General features: G+C 46.5%; 1 protein-coding gene across 1 annotated transcript in view; it reads right to left on the reverse strand.

The window, feature by feature from the left end:
- Positions 1-264: 264 nt before the first annotated feature.
- LOC139055407 (uncharacterized) overlaps positions 265-20,402 on the reverse strand; it is a 37,439-nt gene continuing 17,301 nt past the window's right edge. The window contains exon 5 of the mRNA XM_070532860.1: positions 265-591. Coding sequence (XP_070388961.1) covers positions 472-591 — 120 coding nt within the window. The 3' untranslated portion in view covers positions 265-471. The remainder of the gene's footprint in view (positions 592-20,402) is intronic.

The raw sequence follows: 20,402 nt of genomic DNA on the forward strand, positions 1-20,402 counted from the left end.
TATGATCGCTCAGTGCAAACAAGGAATGACGGAAAGGAAGAAGGGGAGCACATAAGAACCGACTAGCCCAGCAGCATGTACTTTTGGATTGCATTGGCCCTCCCCTTGTTCCCTTCCATCATTCCTTGCTTGCGCTAAGCGATCATATTTACGATCTACTGAGCAATATTAACCGACTAGCCCAGCAACATGTACTTCTGGCTAATAATTAGAACCCACAACAGCTTACGCTGTAAAATGCCTCTGAGTCTCCTTGACGTCGTAACCAGCTTCTTTATTGTTTTTATGTATTTCACTATGTTTTCTTGCACTGATCGTGGCCACGATATTTAGTTTTATTTTGACGTTACTGCATTTCTTGCGTATGCGTTTCATGCACACCATTCAATGTTTTGTTTTTCTTTTAATTGCCGTGCGTCTCTTCTTGTAGAGGTAGGCATGGAGGCGAGCATAACCACAACCGCTCTGTGACTAGTGCGAGGTACAGTGGGCCGAGCAGGCGTACACGCGCCCTTCACACCACATGCAGATGCCGCCGTCACGAAATGCTTCACTTGGCGATGCCACTGGCGCCTTCTTGCTGATGGGAACCTGCGTCAACAAAAACATACACCTGCGTGAGTGAAGCGTATGTGTGCGAGATGTGGCTTAGTGGTGTAGCAGCCTTTATTAAAGGCTATCATGCGCAAGCACACACAGAATAGCCGGTGTCAATCATAAGCAAACAGAAGTAGTGTATATGCCTGCTCAGTCATAAAATTCCGGTAGAACCCTTCTCGCAATGACTGTCGACGTTAATGCGTTAACATTAAAGCAATGTATCAACACACTGTATTGCTCAAGACACCTTTGTTTAGAACATCTAGCAATCAATCAGATATTTACAGTGCTTCCGCTACACGCGACATGCACGGTCTCCGGGATTAGCCCACCTTGCTACGACACTCGTTCGCCATGATGTTCCACGAGTATGACGGCACGAGGGTGACTGCATGACGGCAGCATAATTAAGATAGAAAGACGAAGGCGGCTGCATGACGATGGCATGACGACAATTGGATGGCGAAGACGGTGTGAGCACGATGGCTTGACGATAATCTGGGCGAGAAATGCCCGAGGCATACGTAAACAACAAAGAACTTCACGAAATCGATTTCCATGCCTGCAGCTTTTCCATTCGGATATGTAAGGCTGAACAAGGTGTCGTTTATCGTTTAATTACTGCTCCCATCGTTCCTGCCATATCGTCCTTATCCGCGTTCGCCTGAGAGCAAGACTCGGCAGGCTTTCGGTAGCGAGTACACAAAAGCTGGAGTACCAAACGAAGCACAAGAAAAACATTACAAGCGTAACTATGCATGAAAGAGCGGAGTGTAGTACTTCGTATAGACCGTGGAGAGCGGATATTCGCACGCAGATTCTGTCGATTTTCGTGGTGTTGTGGCAGTAAGCTTCATCTTTAGTTGCGCTCAGGAGATGCTTCTTAGAGAAGAACCGACGACGAAGACGTTCGGCTCGGTCAGATCTGCTCTTCTTGCTGCCTGATCATTGCTGTGACAAAATAATCAGGCGAATGTGAGCTGAGAACTTATTCTCCTTACTTTTACAGCAAACCTGTATCGCATTACATGGCAATGGGTCTATAGTCTCCAGGGGCAAATAGTCGGGAGGCGCGCGCCGCTTGGTTCCTTGCAGCGCCAGCAGATGGCACTCACCTTTACGCATCCGAGGAATATGCAAGAACGTAAATGGGCTGGTAGAGTGTTGAGATATTTGTACAGCAAAAACATTAATTCACAGTGAAGTAAAATTACTGGGAAGCTGACCATAAGTATGCGACTGGTATGGTGAGCAACAGGGCCGCAAAGAATGTCAAGCGGGAAGTCAGAGAGGCTGAGACAATCTCATTGGTGGTGGCAATGAAAAAGAAACCTGCTATGAGTAACTATTTTAGATGAAAAAACGACAACAGGAAACAAACAGTTTATGGTAACCCAAAAGGAATTTTTTTTATTATTACCACGCGAAATCAGGATGCCTTACAACACGCACTTATAAAGCGAGTTACAAGGAAGAAGCTTGCTTGCTTGCTGCTTGCTGCGGTAAAGCTAAGAAAACAATGGAGCATGTATTATTACGGCGAAAGCCTTAAGGCGTTCGTTGCAATGGCTCATACCAGAGTAATATTTGGGGGATGCTTATAAATTTCTAATAAGATGAAGACGAACGCACTCGCTATCGCCAGGAGCCCCCTGTTCCACCCACCCGCACCTTCAGCTCTCAAGGCGGCTCGTCTTAGACGTTAGGCAGCGGCCTCTCCCTCCACCAATTCTGCATTCCCAATGCGCCTGCGTCACATTAGGGCCGCATGTTGCTCTCGTCGGGTCGCTGCCGCAACGTTATCCAAAGCCGCTTGCTTTCGACGGTGGTTACGACGAGCGGCATTTCGAGCTGCTCTTCCGCCGTGGCGTACTTTCTCGGTCTTCCCCGCTCGCGACTAGAACCTGGTACTTCGTCACCCATAGCGATGTGGAATGAAGCACTGACCCAACGCGGCGACGTATACAACGCGCCTGAGCGCGCTGCGACAACACCCTCTAGAGAAGGCCGTGAACGTATGCCGCCGTTTACAGAAAGTTCTACGGGCGCCGCCGCTTGCATTTCCCTCGTCCTCCGTCTCCCTTTCTCACAACCCTCCTCCGGCGCTGCGGTTTCCATTTCCCGGTGCGCTCCGTTTTTCTCTGCCTCACAACGCGACCTTGAAGCATAGAGATCTACGGTTTTCGCCTTAAAGCGCAGCGTCCCGTAGAGTGCTACAAAAACGTCATCAGCAGCAATGGTTCATACACCGTTTTATTGAAATCACCCATGCAACAAACATCATACGTTTCAATAGAGAACAATCTCAAAACAAGCTTCTGGGTGTCAATAAAGCATTGCATACCCCCCTCGAGAGTGCGCTTGGTTGAGGATGCTCGCCAAGCGAGAAATAAGGTGCGACTTGCGAGGCGGTAGGCGTTCGATCGCGAGTGCTGCTTTCGCCTGGTAAGAGGATGCAACGTAACGTCGCAGAGAAACTTCGTTGGCTTGAGTCTAGCACAGCCAAGCGTCAAAAACAAGCCGAAGAAGCTGAACTACGAAAGCAGCAACAGGACGATGCGAGACGGCAACTTAAAGAGGCGGCTGATACTCGCAGACAACGGCATGCCACACATGCACACCCGTGAGAAAAATTATAGTGACCACAGGGTCACCGATAAAACAGAATTTCTTCGTAAATTACGTGCTTGAGCGGAAACTGGCGAGTGCACTGGTAAATACCTCATGACAAGAAAATTCGAAATGCCAAATTAAAGACTGCGGTCTTAAATTTCAACTTGCATTCAAATACAGAGGAGAAAAGGAGCTTTATCGTGCAATCGCTGCTCCGTATAGTTTTGTTCACATGTGTACTTCACACTGCGGCTCTTTATGCCTGCCCTCTCCGATCGTGAAACTTCATGTATTGCCAAGTGTGCAGCAAGATTCGCCTTCGCGCGTTACAGGAGCATAACATACTGCCGAACTTTCAGAATGTGAACATATCTGCGCAGCGGTCAATTTACGTACCTCTTCCTTCCTCGAAGCCCTTAGGTTAGGCGAGAGCAGGGGGAAAGCAAACATGTCCCCAATAGAGATTAGGAAGAGGCGATAGGAACACTGGTCAAAACAAAAAAGTAGGGAAAAGACAAACAACGGAGGGCATACGAAAACAAAGTTCCCAACAGAGGTTCAGAAAGTGTTGTGATGAGAATTATTCGTGTATATTTTTTCTTTTCATTTTCTGAAGGTAGAGATCGAGGGCATTAGGAAATACAATACAAAGAGGTTGGTGGCGCAACTCACCGCCACATTCCAAAGGGGACGCTCACAGCATCCATCCATCCATCTGTAAAACCCCTGAAGCTTTGTTAAGTAGTGACACGCTTTAAAGAATTCCGCCTGACGCATTGTCGCTTCTCGTCTACCTGCGTCACGAGGGGCGTCGCGCCTGCTTCGATTCTTTACAGTCGCCCTCCAGCGCTATTTATGTATAAAAAGCACCAAGCGAATGGCGGGGAGCGCATGTTCGCATCGTCGCCTTTCAGTGTGCGTTGTGTTTGTCGTTTCTGAACTCCCTGGACTAAGCTTTATCGCAAGTGCGACGTCGCTTAGCGGCGTTTTCCATTACAGTGAGCTGCTGCAACTTCGGATGTCAAAATAGATTCAGCGAAGGCAAAAATCTCTTCGCGACACCGCCCCGTAAGCGCCGCGGATTACACTCTTAGGCAAAGTTACACCCTTTGGCTTGCCCCTTCTGCCACACAACAATAATCGTTATCTGCCTTGATGCGTTTCCTTTCTTTAACGCTGCGAGCCCGGAACTTTCCAGTAACGAACGGCACGCGCTTTATCAGAAGGGGCACTCCAAAGGGTGTAAACTGCTCTATGCTGATAACGCGTGTGCCGTTCGTTACTGGAAACTACCGGACTCGCAGCGTTAAAGAAAGGAAACGCATCAAGGCAGATAACGATTATTGTTGTGTAGCAGAACGGGCAAGCCAAAGGGTGTAGCTTTGCCTAAGAGTGTAGGAAGCATGACGTTGGTTCAACAAATTTGGAGGGAAAAATTCATACCGCCTGCCTCCAAACGACTATGTGAGGCAAGTTGCGAGTCTTTCATGGTATAGTTTGTGTCGAGGTGTAACTTCCTGCGGGCCATACCGCAGCATATGTGGCAGTTAATTCAGCATGTTTCATTCTATATACACGTTTTAACACAATTCCTACGCGACATGTACTGTTCTTCCGTTTTATTGATCGGTACTAACAGTGAATAAGTGCTGTATAATCATGTTACTCGTGCTCCTGACTGTGCCCCTATCTTTGTAATCCCCCCTCACACAGTGCTCTGATGCTTGGAGCCTGTGAGGGGACTCGAATAAATAAATACATGAGCACTACGTGGCCGCAATTTGTGCGCCTAATCGTAATGCACGCCATAAGGGTAGAAATCGTGGGTAGGGGCATTTACGCATACGCGGCAGCGGCGGCATCAGCGGGAGGCGCGCACAGCTAAGTTGCTTGCAGCACCAGCAGATGGCGCTCGCCTCCACGCATCCGTGTTAGTTTTCGAAAATCAGGTGTTATGGTACACAATTAAAACAGTGAACACACAGAGGAGATACAGGGCCAAGAAATACTTCGGGCAAATACCTTGTATATGAATAAACGAAGGCAATATATATATGGAAACACAGGAAACAACCATAACAGTAAAGGGGAAGAGAAATGCCGCCATAATGAAGGACAGAGCGCTGTGGGGATACAATAGGTACGAGGTCCTCCGAGGTATGTGGAAAGGTGTATTGGTTCCAGGACTTACTTTTGGAAATGCGGTTTTTTGCTTTAAATCAGGACTCAACGCGAACCAAAGGTAAGTGGGTAGCCTCGCATTGGGTGCTCACGGGAAGACTACAAATGAAGCTGTGCAGGGTGAGATGGGCTGGACTAGTTTTGAAGTGAGGGAAGCTCGCAGTAAAATTGAGTATAAAGAACGGCTGACGAATATGGAAGAAAGTAAATAGGCTGCGAGAGTGTTCAGGTATCTGTACAAGAAAAACATTGATTCACAGTGGAGGAAAACAATCAGGAAGCTTACCAGCAAGCATGCAGCTTGTAGGGTAGGCAACACACCAACAAAGAAGGCCAAGCGGTAAGTCGGAGAGGCTGAAATAATCTCATGGGTAGCGGCAATGGAAAAAAAAAACCCTACTATGAATAACTAGTTAGTTAGTTAAATGGGGTTTAATGGCGCAAGAGCGGCTGAGGCTATGCTGCGCCAAACACGAGGTGTTTTAAAATCTAGTTTATGAAGGAAAAGGCTTCGTTAATCTATATCTTATGTAAAAAGCCAGTGTCCTCTAGAAATTTGCGGACTTCACATAATGGTACTAGTGGATCATCACCTAAAATTAGAGCAGGGTGTAAAGGTATGTGTAGTTGATATAATTTGTGCAAAAGTGTTCGTCTGTGTGTTTCAGTCTCCGTACATGTGAGTAATATGTGCATAACTGTTAGTGGCTATTGACATTTCTCGCATGTTGGTGTGTCTTCTTTCGTAAGTAAGTAGTTGTGTGTGAGGTGTGTGTGCCCAATGCGTAGTCGGCATAAAACTACTTCGATGAACCGCTCCTGATGATAGCAAGACTTCCACTCGCCAATTATGGGTTTCGTGAGATGTAGCTTGTTGTCGGCACAACGGTCCCATTCGCGTTGCCATTTTACCGTTAAGGCCTTTCTAATTGCGCGGATGCTATCTTTATGTGGGATTGTTGTGTTTGTAATGTCTTTGTGCGCTGCCATCAATGCACATCTATCAGCTGCTTCGTTACCCGGTATCCCAACATGGCTTGGGACCCAGCAGAACCGAATTGACCTCCCGTACTCGTTAAAAGCCACCATGTTCAAAATGTCTCCAATCAGGGGTTCACACTCAGATTTAGGATGTAGAGCTTTTGGTGTGCTTAAAGAATCTGTGTATATGACTGCATTTTTGTGTTTATCAGCAATAATCTTTTTGACAACAACCCATATAGAAAAAACTTCGGCCGTGAAAACAGAGGCGTGTTGTGGTAATCGAATACTTGTTTCCCAATTTTCCGTTACGGCCCCCACACCCACGTGATTTTTTGTTTTAGAGCCATCAGTGTAATATTGCATGTTATTTTAATATTTGTCCTGAAGTGCACGGAATTCATGTATAATGTGTTCGTGTGGGGTGTCTTTCTTCTTTAAATGTGTCATTGTCCAGTCGCACAACTGTGTGAAATCGTACCACGGGGGCAACCTTGGTGGCCTTTCGGCAACCTGCAGGGGTTCGGGAGGAACATCATAGGTCTCACAATATTGTTCGTGTCTTAAGATGAGTGGCCGAATCATGTTTGGTTTATTTGTGTAGTGTAGTCGTGATTGGCACTTTGTTACGATGTTGTGGCATATATGTTGTGGTGATGACCGAATTCTTAATACATAGCAAAGTGTAAGTTGTGCTCTGCGGTGTTGTAATGAAGGTTCATTAGCGTCAACGTATAAACTTTGTACAGGCGATGTCCTGTAGGCACCGCTCGCCAGTCGTAGGCCAAGATTGTGAACTGGATCAAGTCGCTTAATGTAGGACTGCCTAGCTGCACCATAAACTACGCTACCGTAGTCGAGGATGCTACGTACAAGGGATCGGTATATACGTAGTAAACATGTTCGGTCAGATCCCCAGTGCTTGTGTGATAAAACCTTGAGGATATTTAGCGCATTGCTTGCTTTAATTTTAGTTGCGTTAATGTGGGCCAGGAAGTTCAGTTTAGTGTCAAACGTTACGCCTAGAAATTTATAGTGTTCTTTGACCGGTAGCGTTGTACCATGCAATGTGAGAACTGGATTGAAGTATAACCCTCGTTTCTGGGAGAAGAGAACTGTAACAGTTTTGTCTGTTGAAAAACGGAATCCATTTTTGTCAGCCCATTGCGTAAGGTTATTTATGGTTATTTGTAGTTGTCTTTCGCAAGTGGGTAGACTTGAGGCGCGGCAAGCCACTTGCAGATCGTCGACATATATGGAGTGCATAACAGAGGATGGTATGATCTTATTAACAGAGTTCATTTTGATTATGAAGAGTGTCGTGCTCAGAATGCAACCCTGTGGAACGCCATTTTCCTGTGTAAATGTGCGGGAAAGTATTGTGCCGAGACGCACCTCAAATGTTCTATTTGCCATAAAATCAGATAGGCAGTTTAGCATTCTGCCACGTACTCCCAAGTCAGCCAGGTCTCTTAAATTTCCATACCGCCACGTGGTATCATACGCTTTCTCTAGATCGAAAAATACTGTAAGACAGTGTTGTTTGTGTAGAAACGCGTTACGTATTTCATGTTCCAGGCGTACGAGGTGGTCAGTTGTCGAGCAGCCCTTTCTGTACCCGCACTGGTGCGTGTCTATCAGGTTCCGTGATTCAAGGATGAATGTGAGCCTTATGTTTATGATACTCTCGTAGGATTTGGCTAGACAGCTTGTTAAGGCAATGGGCCTGTAGCTGCTTGGGGACGTTGCGGGTTTACCTGATTTCAAAAAAGGCACTATTACTGCATTTTTCCAGTCTGTCGGCATTGCTCCAGATTCCCAGATCTTGTTGAAAAATTTAAGAAGTGCTTCTGCCGATGCTTGAGATAAGTGTGCTAGCATTGTGTAGTGGACACGGTCAAGACCTGTTGCTGTTTTTTTACCGGCAGAGAGAACCCTGTTCAGTTCTTGTATTGTGAGGAAGTTATTGTAAGGTTCCGTTGAAGCCCCAGTGGTGGGCAGTCTCTGTTTCTCCGCCGATTCTTTATATTTTAGGAATGAATTTGAATAGTGTGCTGAGCTGGAGATGTTGTAAAAGTGTTACCTAATGCCAGGAGTTGGCCTGGTCCTGTAGTGTTGTTTGTGTGCCTGGACATGTCAGTAGTGGTATTGTGTATGACGTGTATACTCCTTTAAATTTCCTTACCTGGTCCCACATTCGTTTTGACGTGACCGTATTATTAATGGAAGACACATATTTTTGCCATGAGGATTTCTCTGCCTGTCTTCGAATAAATCGTGCTTTGGCTTTGGCCTGTTTGAAATTTAAAAGATTGCTATATGTGGGGTACCTACGTAGGATTCCCCAGGCCTTATTTTGTTTCTTTTTGGCTTCGGTACACTCGTTCGTCCACCAGGGATTTAACCTTTTGTGTACAATACCGGATGACTGGGGTATTGACTTTTCTGCTGCAGAGATTATGACTTCAGTAATTTTTTTATTAAGTTCATCAATGCTTAGTTCTTGTGAAAAGATAGCTTCCAGTCTCGCGTTTTCCGTAAAAAGCGGCCAGTCAGCGAGCTGTAATTTCCACTGGCGTGGCCTAGTGACTAAAGTTGGAGGTGACGATAAAAATGTGATGATTGCGGGCAAGTGATCACTGCCATAAGACTTGTCGACGGTTTCCCATTTAAAATCATTAAAAAGAGATGGTGAGCAAAAAGCTAAATCTAAACAACTAAAAGTGCGGGAAGTCGGTGAAAAGTATGTCGGTGCACCTGAATTTAAAAGGCAGATATCATTTGCTAGAATAAAACCCTCAACCATTTGCCCTCTTTGGTCAGTTTTGATACTGCCCCAAAGAGTACCGTGAGCATTAAAATCCCCCACTAAAACAAATGGCTCCGGTAATTGACCTGTTATATTTTCTAAGTGTTTAGTGGTAAAATGGGTGTGGGGTGGGATATACAGCGAGCAAATGGTGATGGTTTTGTGAGTTAGAACAGTGACGGCAACGGCTTCTATGTGACTGGTAATCGGAACTTCTCGAACTGCAATGCCGCCCTGCACAACAATGGCTACACCACCGGAAAGCCGGTTCATCTGAGTACGGTCGCGCCGTACAACAGTGAAACCTTTTAGAATATGTTTGTGTTTTTCACCTAGGTTTGTTTCCTGTAGGCATAAAGCCACAGGAGAGAAATTAAATAACAGGTCTTTAATGTCACCTAAGTTATGTAGAAGACCTCTACAATTCCAGTGAATAATAAAAGCCATTATGGAATTGAAGGGTAAAAATGGCTTTAACAGTTTAATAGCAGATAGGTAAGATATTAGGTGACGTTGATCTCAGGAAGGGTGATACAAAGGGGCGATAACCTTCAGGTTATCGCTTTCTTATTTTGGGTGGTTATTGGGATCTTGTCCCTCTTACCGCGCTCAAGAGAGCGCTTGTCCTTCGGTGTCAATGACACCGGGTTTTTTGTGTCGACCTCCATCGCTCTCTCTGAGGCGCTGGAGGACCGAGAGTTAGGCGCCGAGACACGTGCCTCGGGCCTTGGGGTTCGTTTGATTTTAGGGCCCTGTGGAACTGGTGTCTGCAGGGCCGCCGAAGAGGGTGGAGCAGTACTGACTGCTTCCACCACGGGGGCGGGAGGAGTCACTGCGGCACCACTGCGCGTGGGCTCGGAGGACTCCGGAGGCCTCTGTGACGCTGCCCCCGCCTGCGTCACATCGGCATAGGTTCTTCGGGGAAGGTACGACAGTCTCTTTCTGGCTTCGAAGAACGAGATTTTTTCTTTAACGGTTAGTGCAATGACTTCTTTTTCTTTTTTCCAGCAAGGGCAGGACCGTGAATAAGCTGGGTGATCTCCCTTGCAGTTAACACAATGTGGGGAAGAGGTGCAATTCTCAGATTGGTGTTCGTTGGAGCTGCATTTAGCACAAGTTGTTTGTCCTCGGCATGCATGTGAAGCGTGTCCAAACCTTTGGCACTTGAAACATCGTCTGGGGTTTGGAATATATGGTCTTACATTAACTTTAACATAACCTGCATCGAGCGAGGTACGCATTACGCTTGTTCCGAAGGTGAGTATAACGTGTTTGGTGGGGATTTCTTGATCGTTTCTGCGGATTACTATTCTCTGTACTTTGGTAACATTTTGTTCCTGGAAACCTTCCAGCAGTTCCTCGTCGCTCAATCCAATAAAATCTTCTTCAGATATTACTCCCCTACTTGTATTGAGTGTTCTGTGGGCTGAAACAGTCACTGTCGCCTCGCCAATACTGGTAAGTTCAGACAGCTTATCTGCTTGGTCTTTACTATTTAATTCTAGGAGGAGGTCCCCGCTAGACATTTTGGCGGCTTTGTATGTCTGTCCGATTTTATCTTTCAGGCATTTGGCGACCAGGAATGGAGAAAGCTTTCTAATAGGTGTGTTACTTTCACTGTGGACTACATAGTATTTGGGGAAAGATGGAGCGTTGCTTCGAAAGGAGAATTGAAATGGTACTTCGGTGCGGCATCTTTTGAGACGCCGATCATGGACAACAGAGATTTGAGCTGCCATAGGAAAGTGTGTGTGTTCGGCAACAGCGCCGACCGCCCACCACGGAGCCCAACGAGGGGACGCGGCAGGGCTTGTGTCCAAGCCTGCACGACGCCAGCCGTACGCCGTCACTATAACCAAATATGGTGTACCCAAGGTAGGATATCCACACAAGGTTAACCCTTGCCGCCGTGGAGAAAGGAAGTAAATGGAAGAAAGAAGAAGGCAGGAAAGGTAAAAAAGTGAGAGATAAAGACGAAGGTTTGAGGAGAGAGAGATAGGAAGAGGCGACTACCGATTTCCCCCGGGTGGGTCAGTCCGGGGGTGCCGTCTACGTGAAGCAGAGGCCAAAGAGGTGTGTTGCCTCCGCCGGGGGGCCTTAAAGGTCCGATCACCCAGCATCGGCTCAACCTCCAGGATCCCCCTTTCCCCGGACACGGCTAAGCCGCGCACGACTACACGCGGGGGGGTCCAACCCTCGTGTGCTCGGGTCCGTGGTGTCGCAACACACCAAACGCCTGCTGACGTAGACGCCCCTGCGGGGCATGAATAACTACTTAAGAGGAAAAAACGAAATGAGGAAAGAAAGAATGTATGATAACCCAAAGCGAAGCTCATTACTTTTCGAAGCGAGATCAGGATGCCCTAGAACATGCACCTATAAAGCGATATATAAGAAGGAAGAAGAAGCATGTGCTTGCTGCGGTAAAGCTAGGGAAACGACGGAGCATGTTTTAATAGAATGGGAAGAGGTCTACCCAGCGGTCGATTTAGGCACCACTGGCCTCCTTGAAGCCCTTGGGTTCAGCGGGAGCAGTGGTAAAGCAAACATGTCCGCAATAGCCATTAGTAAGATGCGATTGGAGGATTGGTGGAAGAAAAGTAGGGAAACGACAAAAGATGGAGACGTACAAAAGCACAGTTCGCAATAGGCGACCAGAAAATTTGGGCGTGGTAGTTCATAGAGTTTTTTTTTCATTTTTTTCATTATTTAACCTAGGTAGGACATTAGGCGCTACAAAAGCAAGAGCTTGGTGGCGCAACCCACCGCCCCGTTCTAAAGGGGACGCTCATTCCATCCATCCATCCATCCATCCATCCGCGACGCCGGCCGTCCAGGCGATGGACACAACAACCAGATGGTTCACCTTCATGCATAACGATCGCCGCAACCGTTTTCCGGTAAGGGCTACGGCTGCATAAGCTGCAGTTGACGGGAAGCGGCAACTGTAGCATATCAAGCTGGGAGTGACGAAACTGCAGATTCATATCTAAAGAAAGAACACGCCCAACTAATTCGTGCTATGGCTGTTCTATAAGAAGGTCACGTACAGCGAGGACTCCTGGAGAGCAGCCTCCATACGAGGCGCGACGAAAGTGCGGTCAAGGGCCTTTCTATGCCTCCTGGTCCACTCTGCGAAGGTGCACCAAGTAGGGGCGCGAGTGAAGTCGCAGACCGTTGAAATGTCTTAGGCGAATAAAAAGGTGGACTGCTTGTAAATGTCAACATGTGAGTAGTTTCAAACTACGTCGCAATGGGTAATCATTCTAGTAGTTCTTTACAGCTTCACTGTCTAACCACCTTTACAGCGCGGTTTGGAGATTTTACGAGTACTATAAAGCGACTCCATTCATGAAAAAATCACGCTGCAGTTATTTCAACATATCCTACATTAATATTGTTTTTTACTTCACTCGTTTTCTTTGTGACATACTGAGTTCCATGGTCACTTTGAGCACACGATGCCTGTTAGTTGACCAGCAGTGGTCGAACATCGTCATACATATAAAGCGCAGTTCAGTAAGCTTCTTATCGTCCTTTCAAGTTAAAGTGGTACATTGTAAATGTGTAGCGCTTGATGCCGCCACGATAACACATTGACATTACTCGTATTCGCAAACAATAAACGAACTGGTACATGCGTAGCGTATCGCAACACCCCGTAACGGGTTGTAATTGTTTACAAAAAACGAAAAAGAAAGGCCAGTAGGAAGCATGGTAAATCTGCATCGTCATAAAATGCTATAACGAAATATGAACATAATTTGCAAAACCAAAAAAGCGAATGATTGAAAAGCATGCAGAGTTCACGCATAGTTGCCTAACTACGCACCTCTTCCTCATTTCTTTCACCGTTTCACGTTGAGTCCCTTATGTTATACGAGTCGACACTGAGGTCATTAAATAATTTAGGCACATGAAATTCATTGTTCCTTGGCCGTAGCTAGCGAACACTCGTGGCTTAACATATACTTCCGTTTCATTGCGATAGCAAGTATATGGGCACTCCAGGTGCATTTCCGCCGTCGCCGCACACGATCGCGGCTCAACCTCGCGCACGCAAGCGAGGAAAGCGGGTAGGAAGCTTGCCGTATTCCACTGCGCGCAAGGATCTGGCGGGAGGGAACAAAGGGGGCCTGCATTAAGGCACGTCCTCACTTGCGGAACTGAGCGCGCACAAGGCGGCGCGCTAAGAACGCACGCGCCTTCCGAAGGCCACACACCACCGCGCGTTCGCGGTGGTGGAGAGCGGCGGGTAGGCGAGAGTTCTCGCCCTGTCTCGAGATACCTCGGGAGCCCGCGAGAATTCTCGCGCGTTTCAGTCGTTGTTCCTCCCCGGCTGCTGGGCTCGCCGGCGAGAGCATCACTGAGCTCACCGCCCAAGTGACGACTTCGGCGCCTGTGATTGGCTCGCTCGGGTTTGCGGAAACGTGGCGCAGCGAAAAAATTGGTTCTGGACCCATCCTTGCGCGGCAGAGAATTCTTGCCGCGAGAGTGCCTTGCGCGCGCTCATTTCCGCAAGTGAGGACGTACCTTTACACGCCGGGCCGCTGTATCTTGCAAGTCATGAGACGGGGGAAGAATCCACAGCGCGCTGCGTTTTCGCGGCTTAGTCCGCGTTGATGCGAGACGCAGCGCAAAGATAATTTCGCTCGCTGCTGCTGCCGCACTTCCAAACTCCACCATTTTGACAGCGACTTTCCACGGTCATCGAGTTAAATGTGTTCACGTTTACTTGTGCGCACGTGACATTATTCTTGTGAATTTAGTTAACATGAGTATGTTTACAAGCTTACACGACCGATAAAACTACTATCCTTACTTCGTATAGCTAGCCATCTATTAATTTGCTATCGCAATCGATGCTTCGGCTTTCGGACATAACGGCGACTTTATTTTGATTGCAACGTTCCTAACCGGTACCTTTCATTCATCAGTAAGGTACGGTTTCGGGAGCACAGTGATTAAAAGCTCGTCGGCTTGCAGTATACGTAGCGATTCATAGCTCTATTTTCTACTCGTTTCGCCTAACGCTGCGCCATAATTTGGTTCTCACTTTTCCTTTATTCGCGTGGTTGATCTGTTTTTGTATTGTTCGTTCTTTAAAACAAGCGCCGCACATAGTTATGCCATATAGTAACGGTTCTGCGAATGCGTTATATGTCGAAAATTTCACATTCAATGGAGCTTTAGGCCTCCGATGATACAATACAGCCATTACAGCCCTCACTTTTTCACAAGTATAAAGCCAGGTAAAGTGCTTCTAAAAAACCAAACCCAAGTACTTCACAGCGGCCTCAGGAATTAAATCTCGAGAACTGCAATTATTACAAGAACTGTGCAGCAAAATTGGCCTGCTCACAGTTAGACCCTTGTGGCCATTCTTAAAAGACGATAATTTATTATTCGTCGGATCCAAATAAATCTTTTTAAACCATTACGCAACCCTGGATGCATCTGCTCCAAATCAGATGTATCCTCTTTCCTGGTGAGCAATGCGAAGTGCGATCGCAATAGAGTCTGCGTGCAGAAACCTCCTTGCAGTTAGCTGCACAAGAAGAGCACGAGCCGAGACATATATGTTAAACAAAATAGGCGCTAGCGTACTTCCTAGGAGGTACCCGATATTTTATTAATTTTAAATCCATCTGCCTATCATATAACTTGACACATTGTGCCCTGCTGTCAAATTACCTCACAAGGAACTTGAACTGTCCTCTGAACCCTAAAGTGCGTGCATGTTTACCAATAATTTGTGATCCACTGTGTCCAAAGCTCTTGTCAGATCTAAAGAGGGCAGTCATACGACATAACTGCTCTCAATCGACCTAATGAAAATTACTCCCGGAGAGAAATAACTATTTTAGTCTTTCTAAATTCCTATTGAGCAGAACTGCTCAACGTCTATCTTCCACAAATCGATTCTGCTGTTGATGCTACGTGTTTTTCCATGATGTGCAAAAGTGCCCATATAACTGCTTTATAATTGTCATGTAATTCACCCAACCTACAATTACCAAATTCACTCAACTTTCCGCTTTTGTACAAGGGTCTAACGACCGAAAACTTCTACATTTTTGAGGTCATTAAAGCTGTATTAAGATCCCGAATACGAATTCTATCATAGCCCGCAGGCTTCCGCAGTGATGCTGATTATATTCGATAACTCTTACTTTGATATGTCCGGCAGATAGGACGAGCTCACGCATAAATATGTAGGTTCGCAATCTCTATTCTTATCGCTGTGTTCTTTTCTTAGCTTCACATCAGCATTCAAAAACGTTTCGTTAGACTTATCGCACAGCGATTGTGCACTCTCGTCTCCGGAACTCTTTGTTATCGTTTCTTTCATGCTCCCGTGCTTCATGCTAGTACTTACTACGTAATATTTCCGCATTTATCACGTGCCCAAACAAGGTTTAATAAAGGGCGCGCCGTAATACTGCCACATCAGGCATGAGTAAGGCGATTGATTGAACAGCGCCTGACATGTCTTACACCTCGCAGGTAAATAACAGCGACCTACGTTTATGCTTGAGCAACCGACCCGTTGCCAGGGTAGGTTATCGTACTGTTTTAGCATACGTGTTCTTCGCTACAACTATCACCAGCTAGCAAAAATACCCACAGCATCGCGAGTTAGAAGCTTGGAACAACGAGCGGACAATGCTATATGTCTATAGGCCAACGCTATCCTATCGGGGCGACGTAGGAAGTATCGCACCCGCGACAGTTCGCACGTCCGAAGTCGGCCTGATTGCTCGATTACGCTGTGCATAAGCGTACACATGAGAAGATGAAAACTGATTGTCACACTTCACGCGGCAAGAACTGCGGTACCCCCAACGAAATACAAAAGTCTGTAAAGTTTTCTGTTTAATTAGTTTTAAGTTTTTCTTCGAAAAAGGTTCGTATATTCACACTCGTGAGCACTGGATCAGCGATAGCTGGTTCGACGAAAAGTTTTGCGATCGATGAAAGAACTACACCACCACCTCTTTCTCTGTTCTCTCCTACAGCCAGTACGCGTTGAGCAAGCACTTCGCGCAGTCATTCACGACAGATTGTGCAGCATCAACTATACCGTCATTTCGTTACGCTCTTACAGTGTTGTTTTCGTTCGAGGCTTTCTTACGCGCCACAGTGCCGTCATCCCCTGCACGCGTACCTATGGGCGGCTCTTGGTGTTTCGCTTACTGCAATCAGCCTTCCCGTAAAGTTCTCCCCGAAAAAAGCAACAACTTTCACCCTGGGCCTCTAGATGCTTCTACCCTCCCTTCTGCAACCGCAATATTGCCACCATGCGGCCCCTTCCTAACGTGGAAAACTAGTGGTAAATTAGTCCTGTGGAAACCCGCAAGGTGGAGGAAGGTTCACGAAAGAGAGAGAAAACTGTCATCCATGCAATTGTAGAACCAAGCTATAAAGGAAATTCATACGGGTTTCTCAAAAAGAAAGCTTCGCAGTTTAAGAAAATCCTGTTCTGATTCGGGGAATCGAAACCGTGACCAGTATGAATGTTTCTCGAACTGCCAAGCATTCTTTCTGCAAAACCCTAGCAGTCTCCTTTCTAGCGTCATGTTACTATTCGGCGTGTGACAACTTTCCTTTTCGTGAAAAGCGTGTGCCTTCGCAGACTGTCGTTTGCCGCTCTTGAGAGCAACGAAGGTCTTACCACATGTTCTGACGGCAACCCTTTTTTTATTGTAATGTTTCATGATGAGCGTCTTGGACAAATGGAAGCAGCTGAGATTACACATGTTAATAACGCTCCGGATGACTCTTCCAGCAGACATCAGTTATGTTACGCTGCGTGTCCGCTTTTACGACCGACATGTAGTCCTCAGTTACGATTCTTCTCTCTCGGGCCCAGTGCCTTACTACTTAAGCGATCCAAGCTACTCAACGTCTTGGAACAGTCTCGTTATTTCTTCGATGCGACACAGCCCTATGTTTGCATCACTTCTCTCGTCAAGCCTCACAGCAATACTAGGCACCTCCTGACCTTCAACGTGAATCAACAGCCTTAAACAGCGTCGCTGCGATAGAACTTGACGCATTTCTCAAAAAGAACACAGGCACTTTGCCAAATTTATAATCTACGTACGTTTCATGGCACATTTATAAGTATGTGAAAGGCCGATACAGCCGACATCTCTCCATTTATTTATTTATTTATTTATTTATATATAATACCTTGCAGGGCCTACGGGGGCATTGTGTAAGGTGTGTTACAAAATCAAGAAAAAAAAGAGTAAGCAGCCTGCTCAAGTTTAGTACAAAAGGTACGCCTCAATGCAGGGCTCATCAGCATTGCTACAAAGATCAAAACATGCAAAAATAAAAACTGAATTAACGAAATGCCACAAAGGTACAGTTAAGGAAATAACACAAGTAAAGCTTCATTTTCAGCATAGAAGTGCATGGGGTATCTGTACATCAATATAAAGGAAAATTTATGTCAGCTATAAAGACGAACTCTCACACCACGCACGTTGTCGAACACTTATTAATTTGGCAGTCATGTGAGTTGGCTGGTACGAGGCGACTAGCAGCAGCGCTCTCTTTCTATTGCGTAATATAATTATAATTATGGGGTTTTACGTGCCAAAACCATTTTCTGATTATGAGGCACGCCTTAGTGGGGGACTCCGGAAATTTGGACCACCTGGGGTTCTTTAACGTGCACCTGTTGCGTCATTTCACCTTTCCTCTGTGACCGGTGAAAATAAGTGGCCTTCTTTGATAAGTGCGCCGGGTAGCGAAGGTAAACCATTCCATCTTAGGTAAACGAGCCGTCTTTCGCGATTGGCATGCGCTGTCAAGGAGCATTTACTTGCGTTAGTTCTCTTCATGTGCGCTTGTTGGCAAAAGTGTGCACTTGAGGCATCATACACTTTACTCCCTAGGTCGGTTCAGGGGGTGTTATATGTATATTTGGAACGTACTCGCGTTCACTGTGTTGCTTTGCTTTCACTCCTACTGAGATACGCCCAGCCACGGGCCGGACTGGACTCCGCGCGCGTTCCCACCTCACGGCCTTCGCAAAGGAGGCGTTTGTCATGGGCCGCCGTGGCTGGGGTGACCGCCGTTCTCTGCAGTCGCTGTCCACGAGCCCCTGTCTTGTCGCTCGCTCCCATCGCACTGAGGCGCATTCAACGGAACGTGCGTTAGTTATCGCTGATTTTGCTGGAGGAGGTGTTTGTCTAGGGACCTAATAATTCGCAATGTAACGGCCATCTTGAAGAAAATTTAAAACTAATTTGTGGTCATAAAACGGCTCCACGCCAAAAAACATTGCTGGGTGAAGTGGAACGTGTTCATTAAAGGCTAAAAGAATGTACTTTTTCATTTGTGGTCTAATTCCTTGCACTCTATTAAAACGTGCATTACGATCAGCGTTCCCTCAGATTTACTGCACATATGGGATTCGTTGCAAGTCAAAGAATGAGAGCGTGTACCGTATGTCTGGCGTACCATAATGAGCTCAGTTCGTCATATTTTCGTAAAACATGGCCCATTAACGAACTGTGGGTTAATTAGGTTGAGTTAATTAGGTGTTTCGTTCAGTGTCCCGTAATAGCTGCCAATAACTCCTAAGGCTTTTCCGCGGGAAAGGCTTCGACTATATCGCAGGGACAGCTATAGAAGAGGAGTTTCCCTTTCTTGATAGGGAATCGGCAGTTTTGTCTGCAAGCGCGTTGTCCTCAACAGCTCTGTGGCCCGGTTCTCAGCATATTGTCACGTGTTGGCAAGACGTATGTGTTGTGCACAATACTGAACAGAGCTCACTGAGCCCAGTATTTTGTGATTACGATGCATGCGATAATAATGCTTTTACGACGTTTAAAGAGTCGGTAAATAAAACAATTTTAGAATATTTATTTTCCTGATACGTTACACTGCAGACAATGGGGCATAGGCCACACCCGCAAATATATATGTGTATGGGTGCATGGCATCGGATTCAGAAGAGCATGGTTCGACTGCCGCATAGAAGTCGCCAACGTGACTTTGAAGGATCGCTGGAAAAATCCGGGCGAGAACGTCTTGACTGAAGTTCAAGAAAATGCATTCGGACGTGTGCTTCTGGAGCATGCTTCCAGACCTCAGTAAACGATGTGCCGCAGTCTGCAATTTGCCATTGCCATTGCGGCAACAGCCTTGCCGGAGGCATTACAGGATGCTTAACCCTTTGAGGGTCGATTTTTTTCGCCACATGCGACCACTCAGGGTCGATTTTTTTTATTGCACATTTAAATTCTTCAGAGGGAGCTATTTGGAAAAAAATTACTGTTATTTTTCTAGGGTGACCGTGAAGTGAGAAAAAAATGTTTGGCGTTGCATATATGGACTGTTTATTCATGAAAAACAATAAAAAATAGCAAATGAAGTTATAAGAATTTAAAAAAATTGGCGCATTGTTATACACAATGTGCACACGAGAAAAATACACAAGAAGAATGCGCACACGAAAATTTTTTGCAAGTCTCAAATGTTCCTCTTGCACTAATACTTCTTCAGCGTGTGGTAGTTCTTGAAGCATGGCTCCACGCAGAGCGGTTTGTTGCACTCAGCGCGCATGTAGCTTGTGTCCTCGCGATATTTTTGCTGCCGAGTGGTGTTGGCGCAGACATGGCACCTCCTCTGGGTACTGCTTCCCTGAGCAGACGTGGGAGGCAACTTCGGAATAAAGGGCCAAAAAAGGAAACGCATGCACGGCGGCATCCTTCGTATGCGGACTCCTGTGAGCAACAACCGAGCGGGTTACAGGCGGTCACCCTTTGAGTGACAAGAACGAGATAGCCATCAGTTTTGCGAGCAAAAGAAGCCGAAACAGCGTGCGGAACAAAACCGAAACTAACCGCCGCGCGCCCGCGAGCGCGCCAATGCGCGAGCGGTAGCAGACGCGCCGGAGCAAGAAAAAAACTATAGAACGAAAAGTGAAAGAGAGAGACGCGAGAAAAAAATTTCATGTATTTCCACATAGTAGCACCACATGCCAGGCAAGAAAAAGTTAGGAAATTAGCGCGCGTTTTAAACGTACAGACGGCGCCGTAAATATACGGCATCGACCATTTTCGGACCTGTTCGCGGCGCCGTATATTTACGGCGTCGACCCTCAATGGGTTAAGGGGCGTAACACCCATTTCTTCACCGAGTTTCCTAACTCGCAGTGAAAGGGGGCTCCTCTGCTCTAGGACGCTTACGGAAAAGT

The sequence above is a fragment of the Dermacentor albipictus genome, chromosome 2, assembly GCF_038994185.2.
Source record: "Dermacentor albipictus isolate Rhodes 1998 colony chromosome 2, USDA_Dalb.pri_finalv2, whole genome shotgun sequence".
NCBI lineage: Eukaryota > Metazoa > Arthropoda > Arachnida > Ixodida > Ixodidae > Dermacentor > Dermacentor albipictus.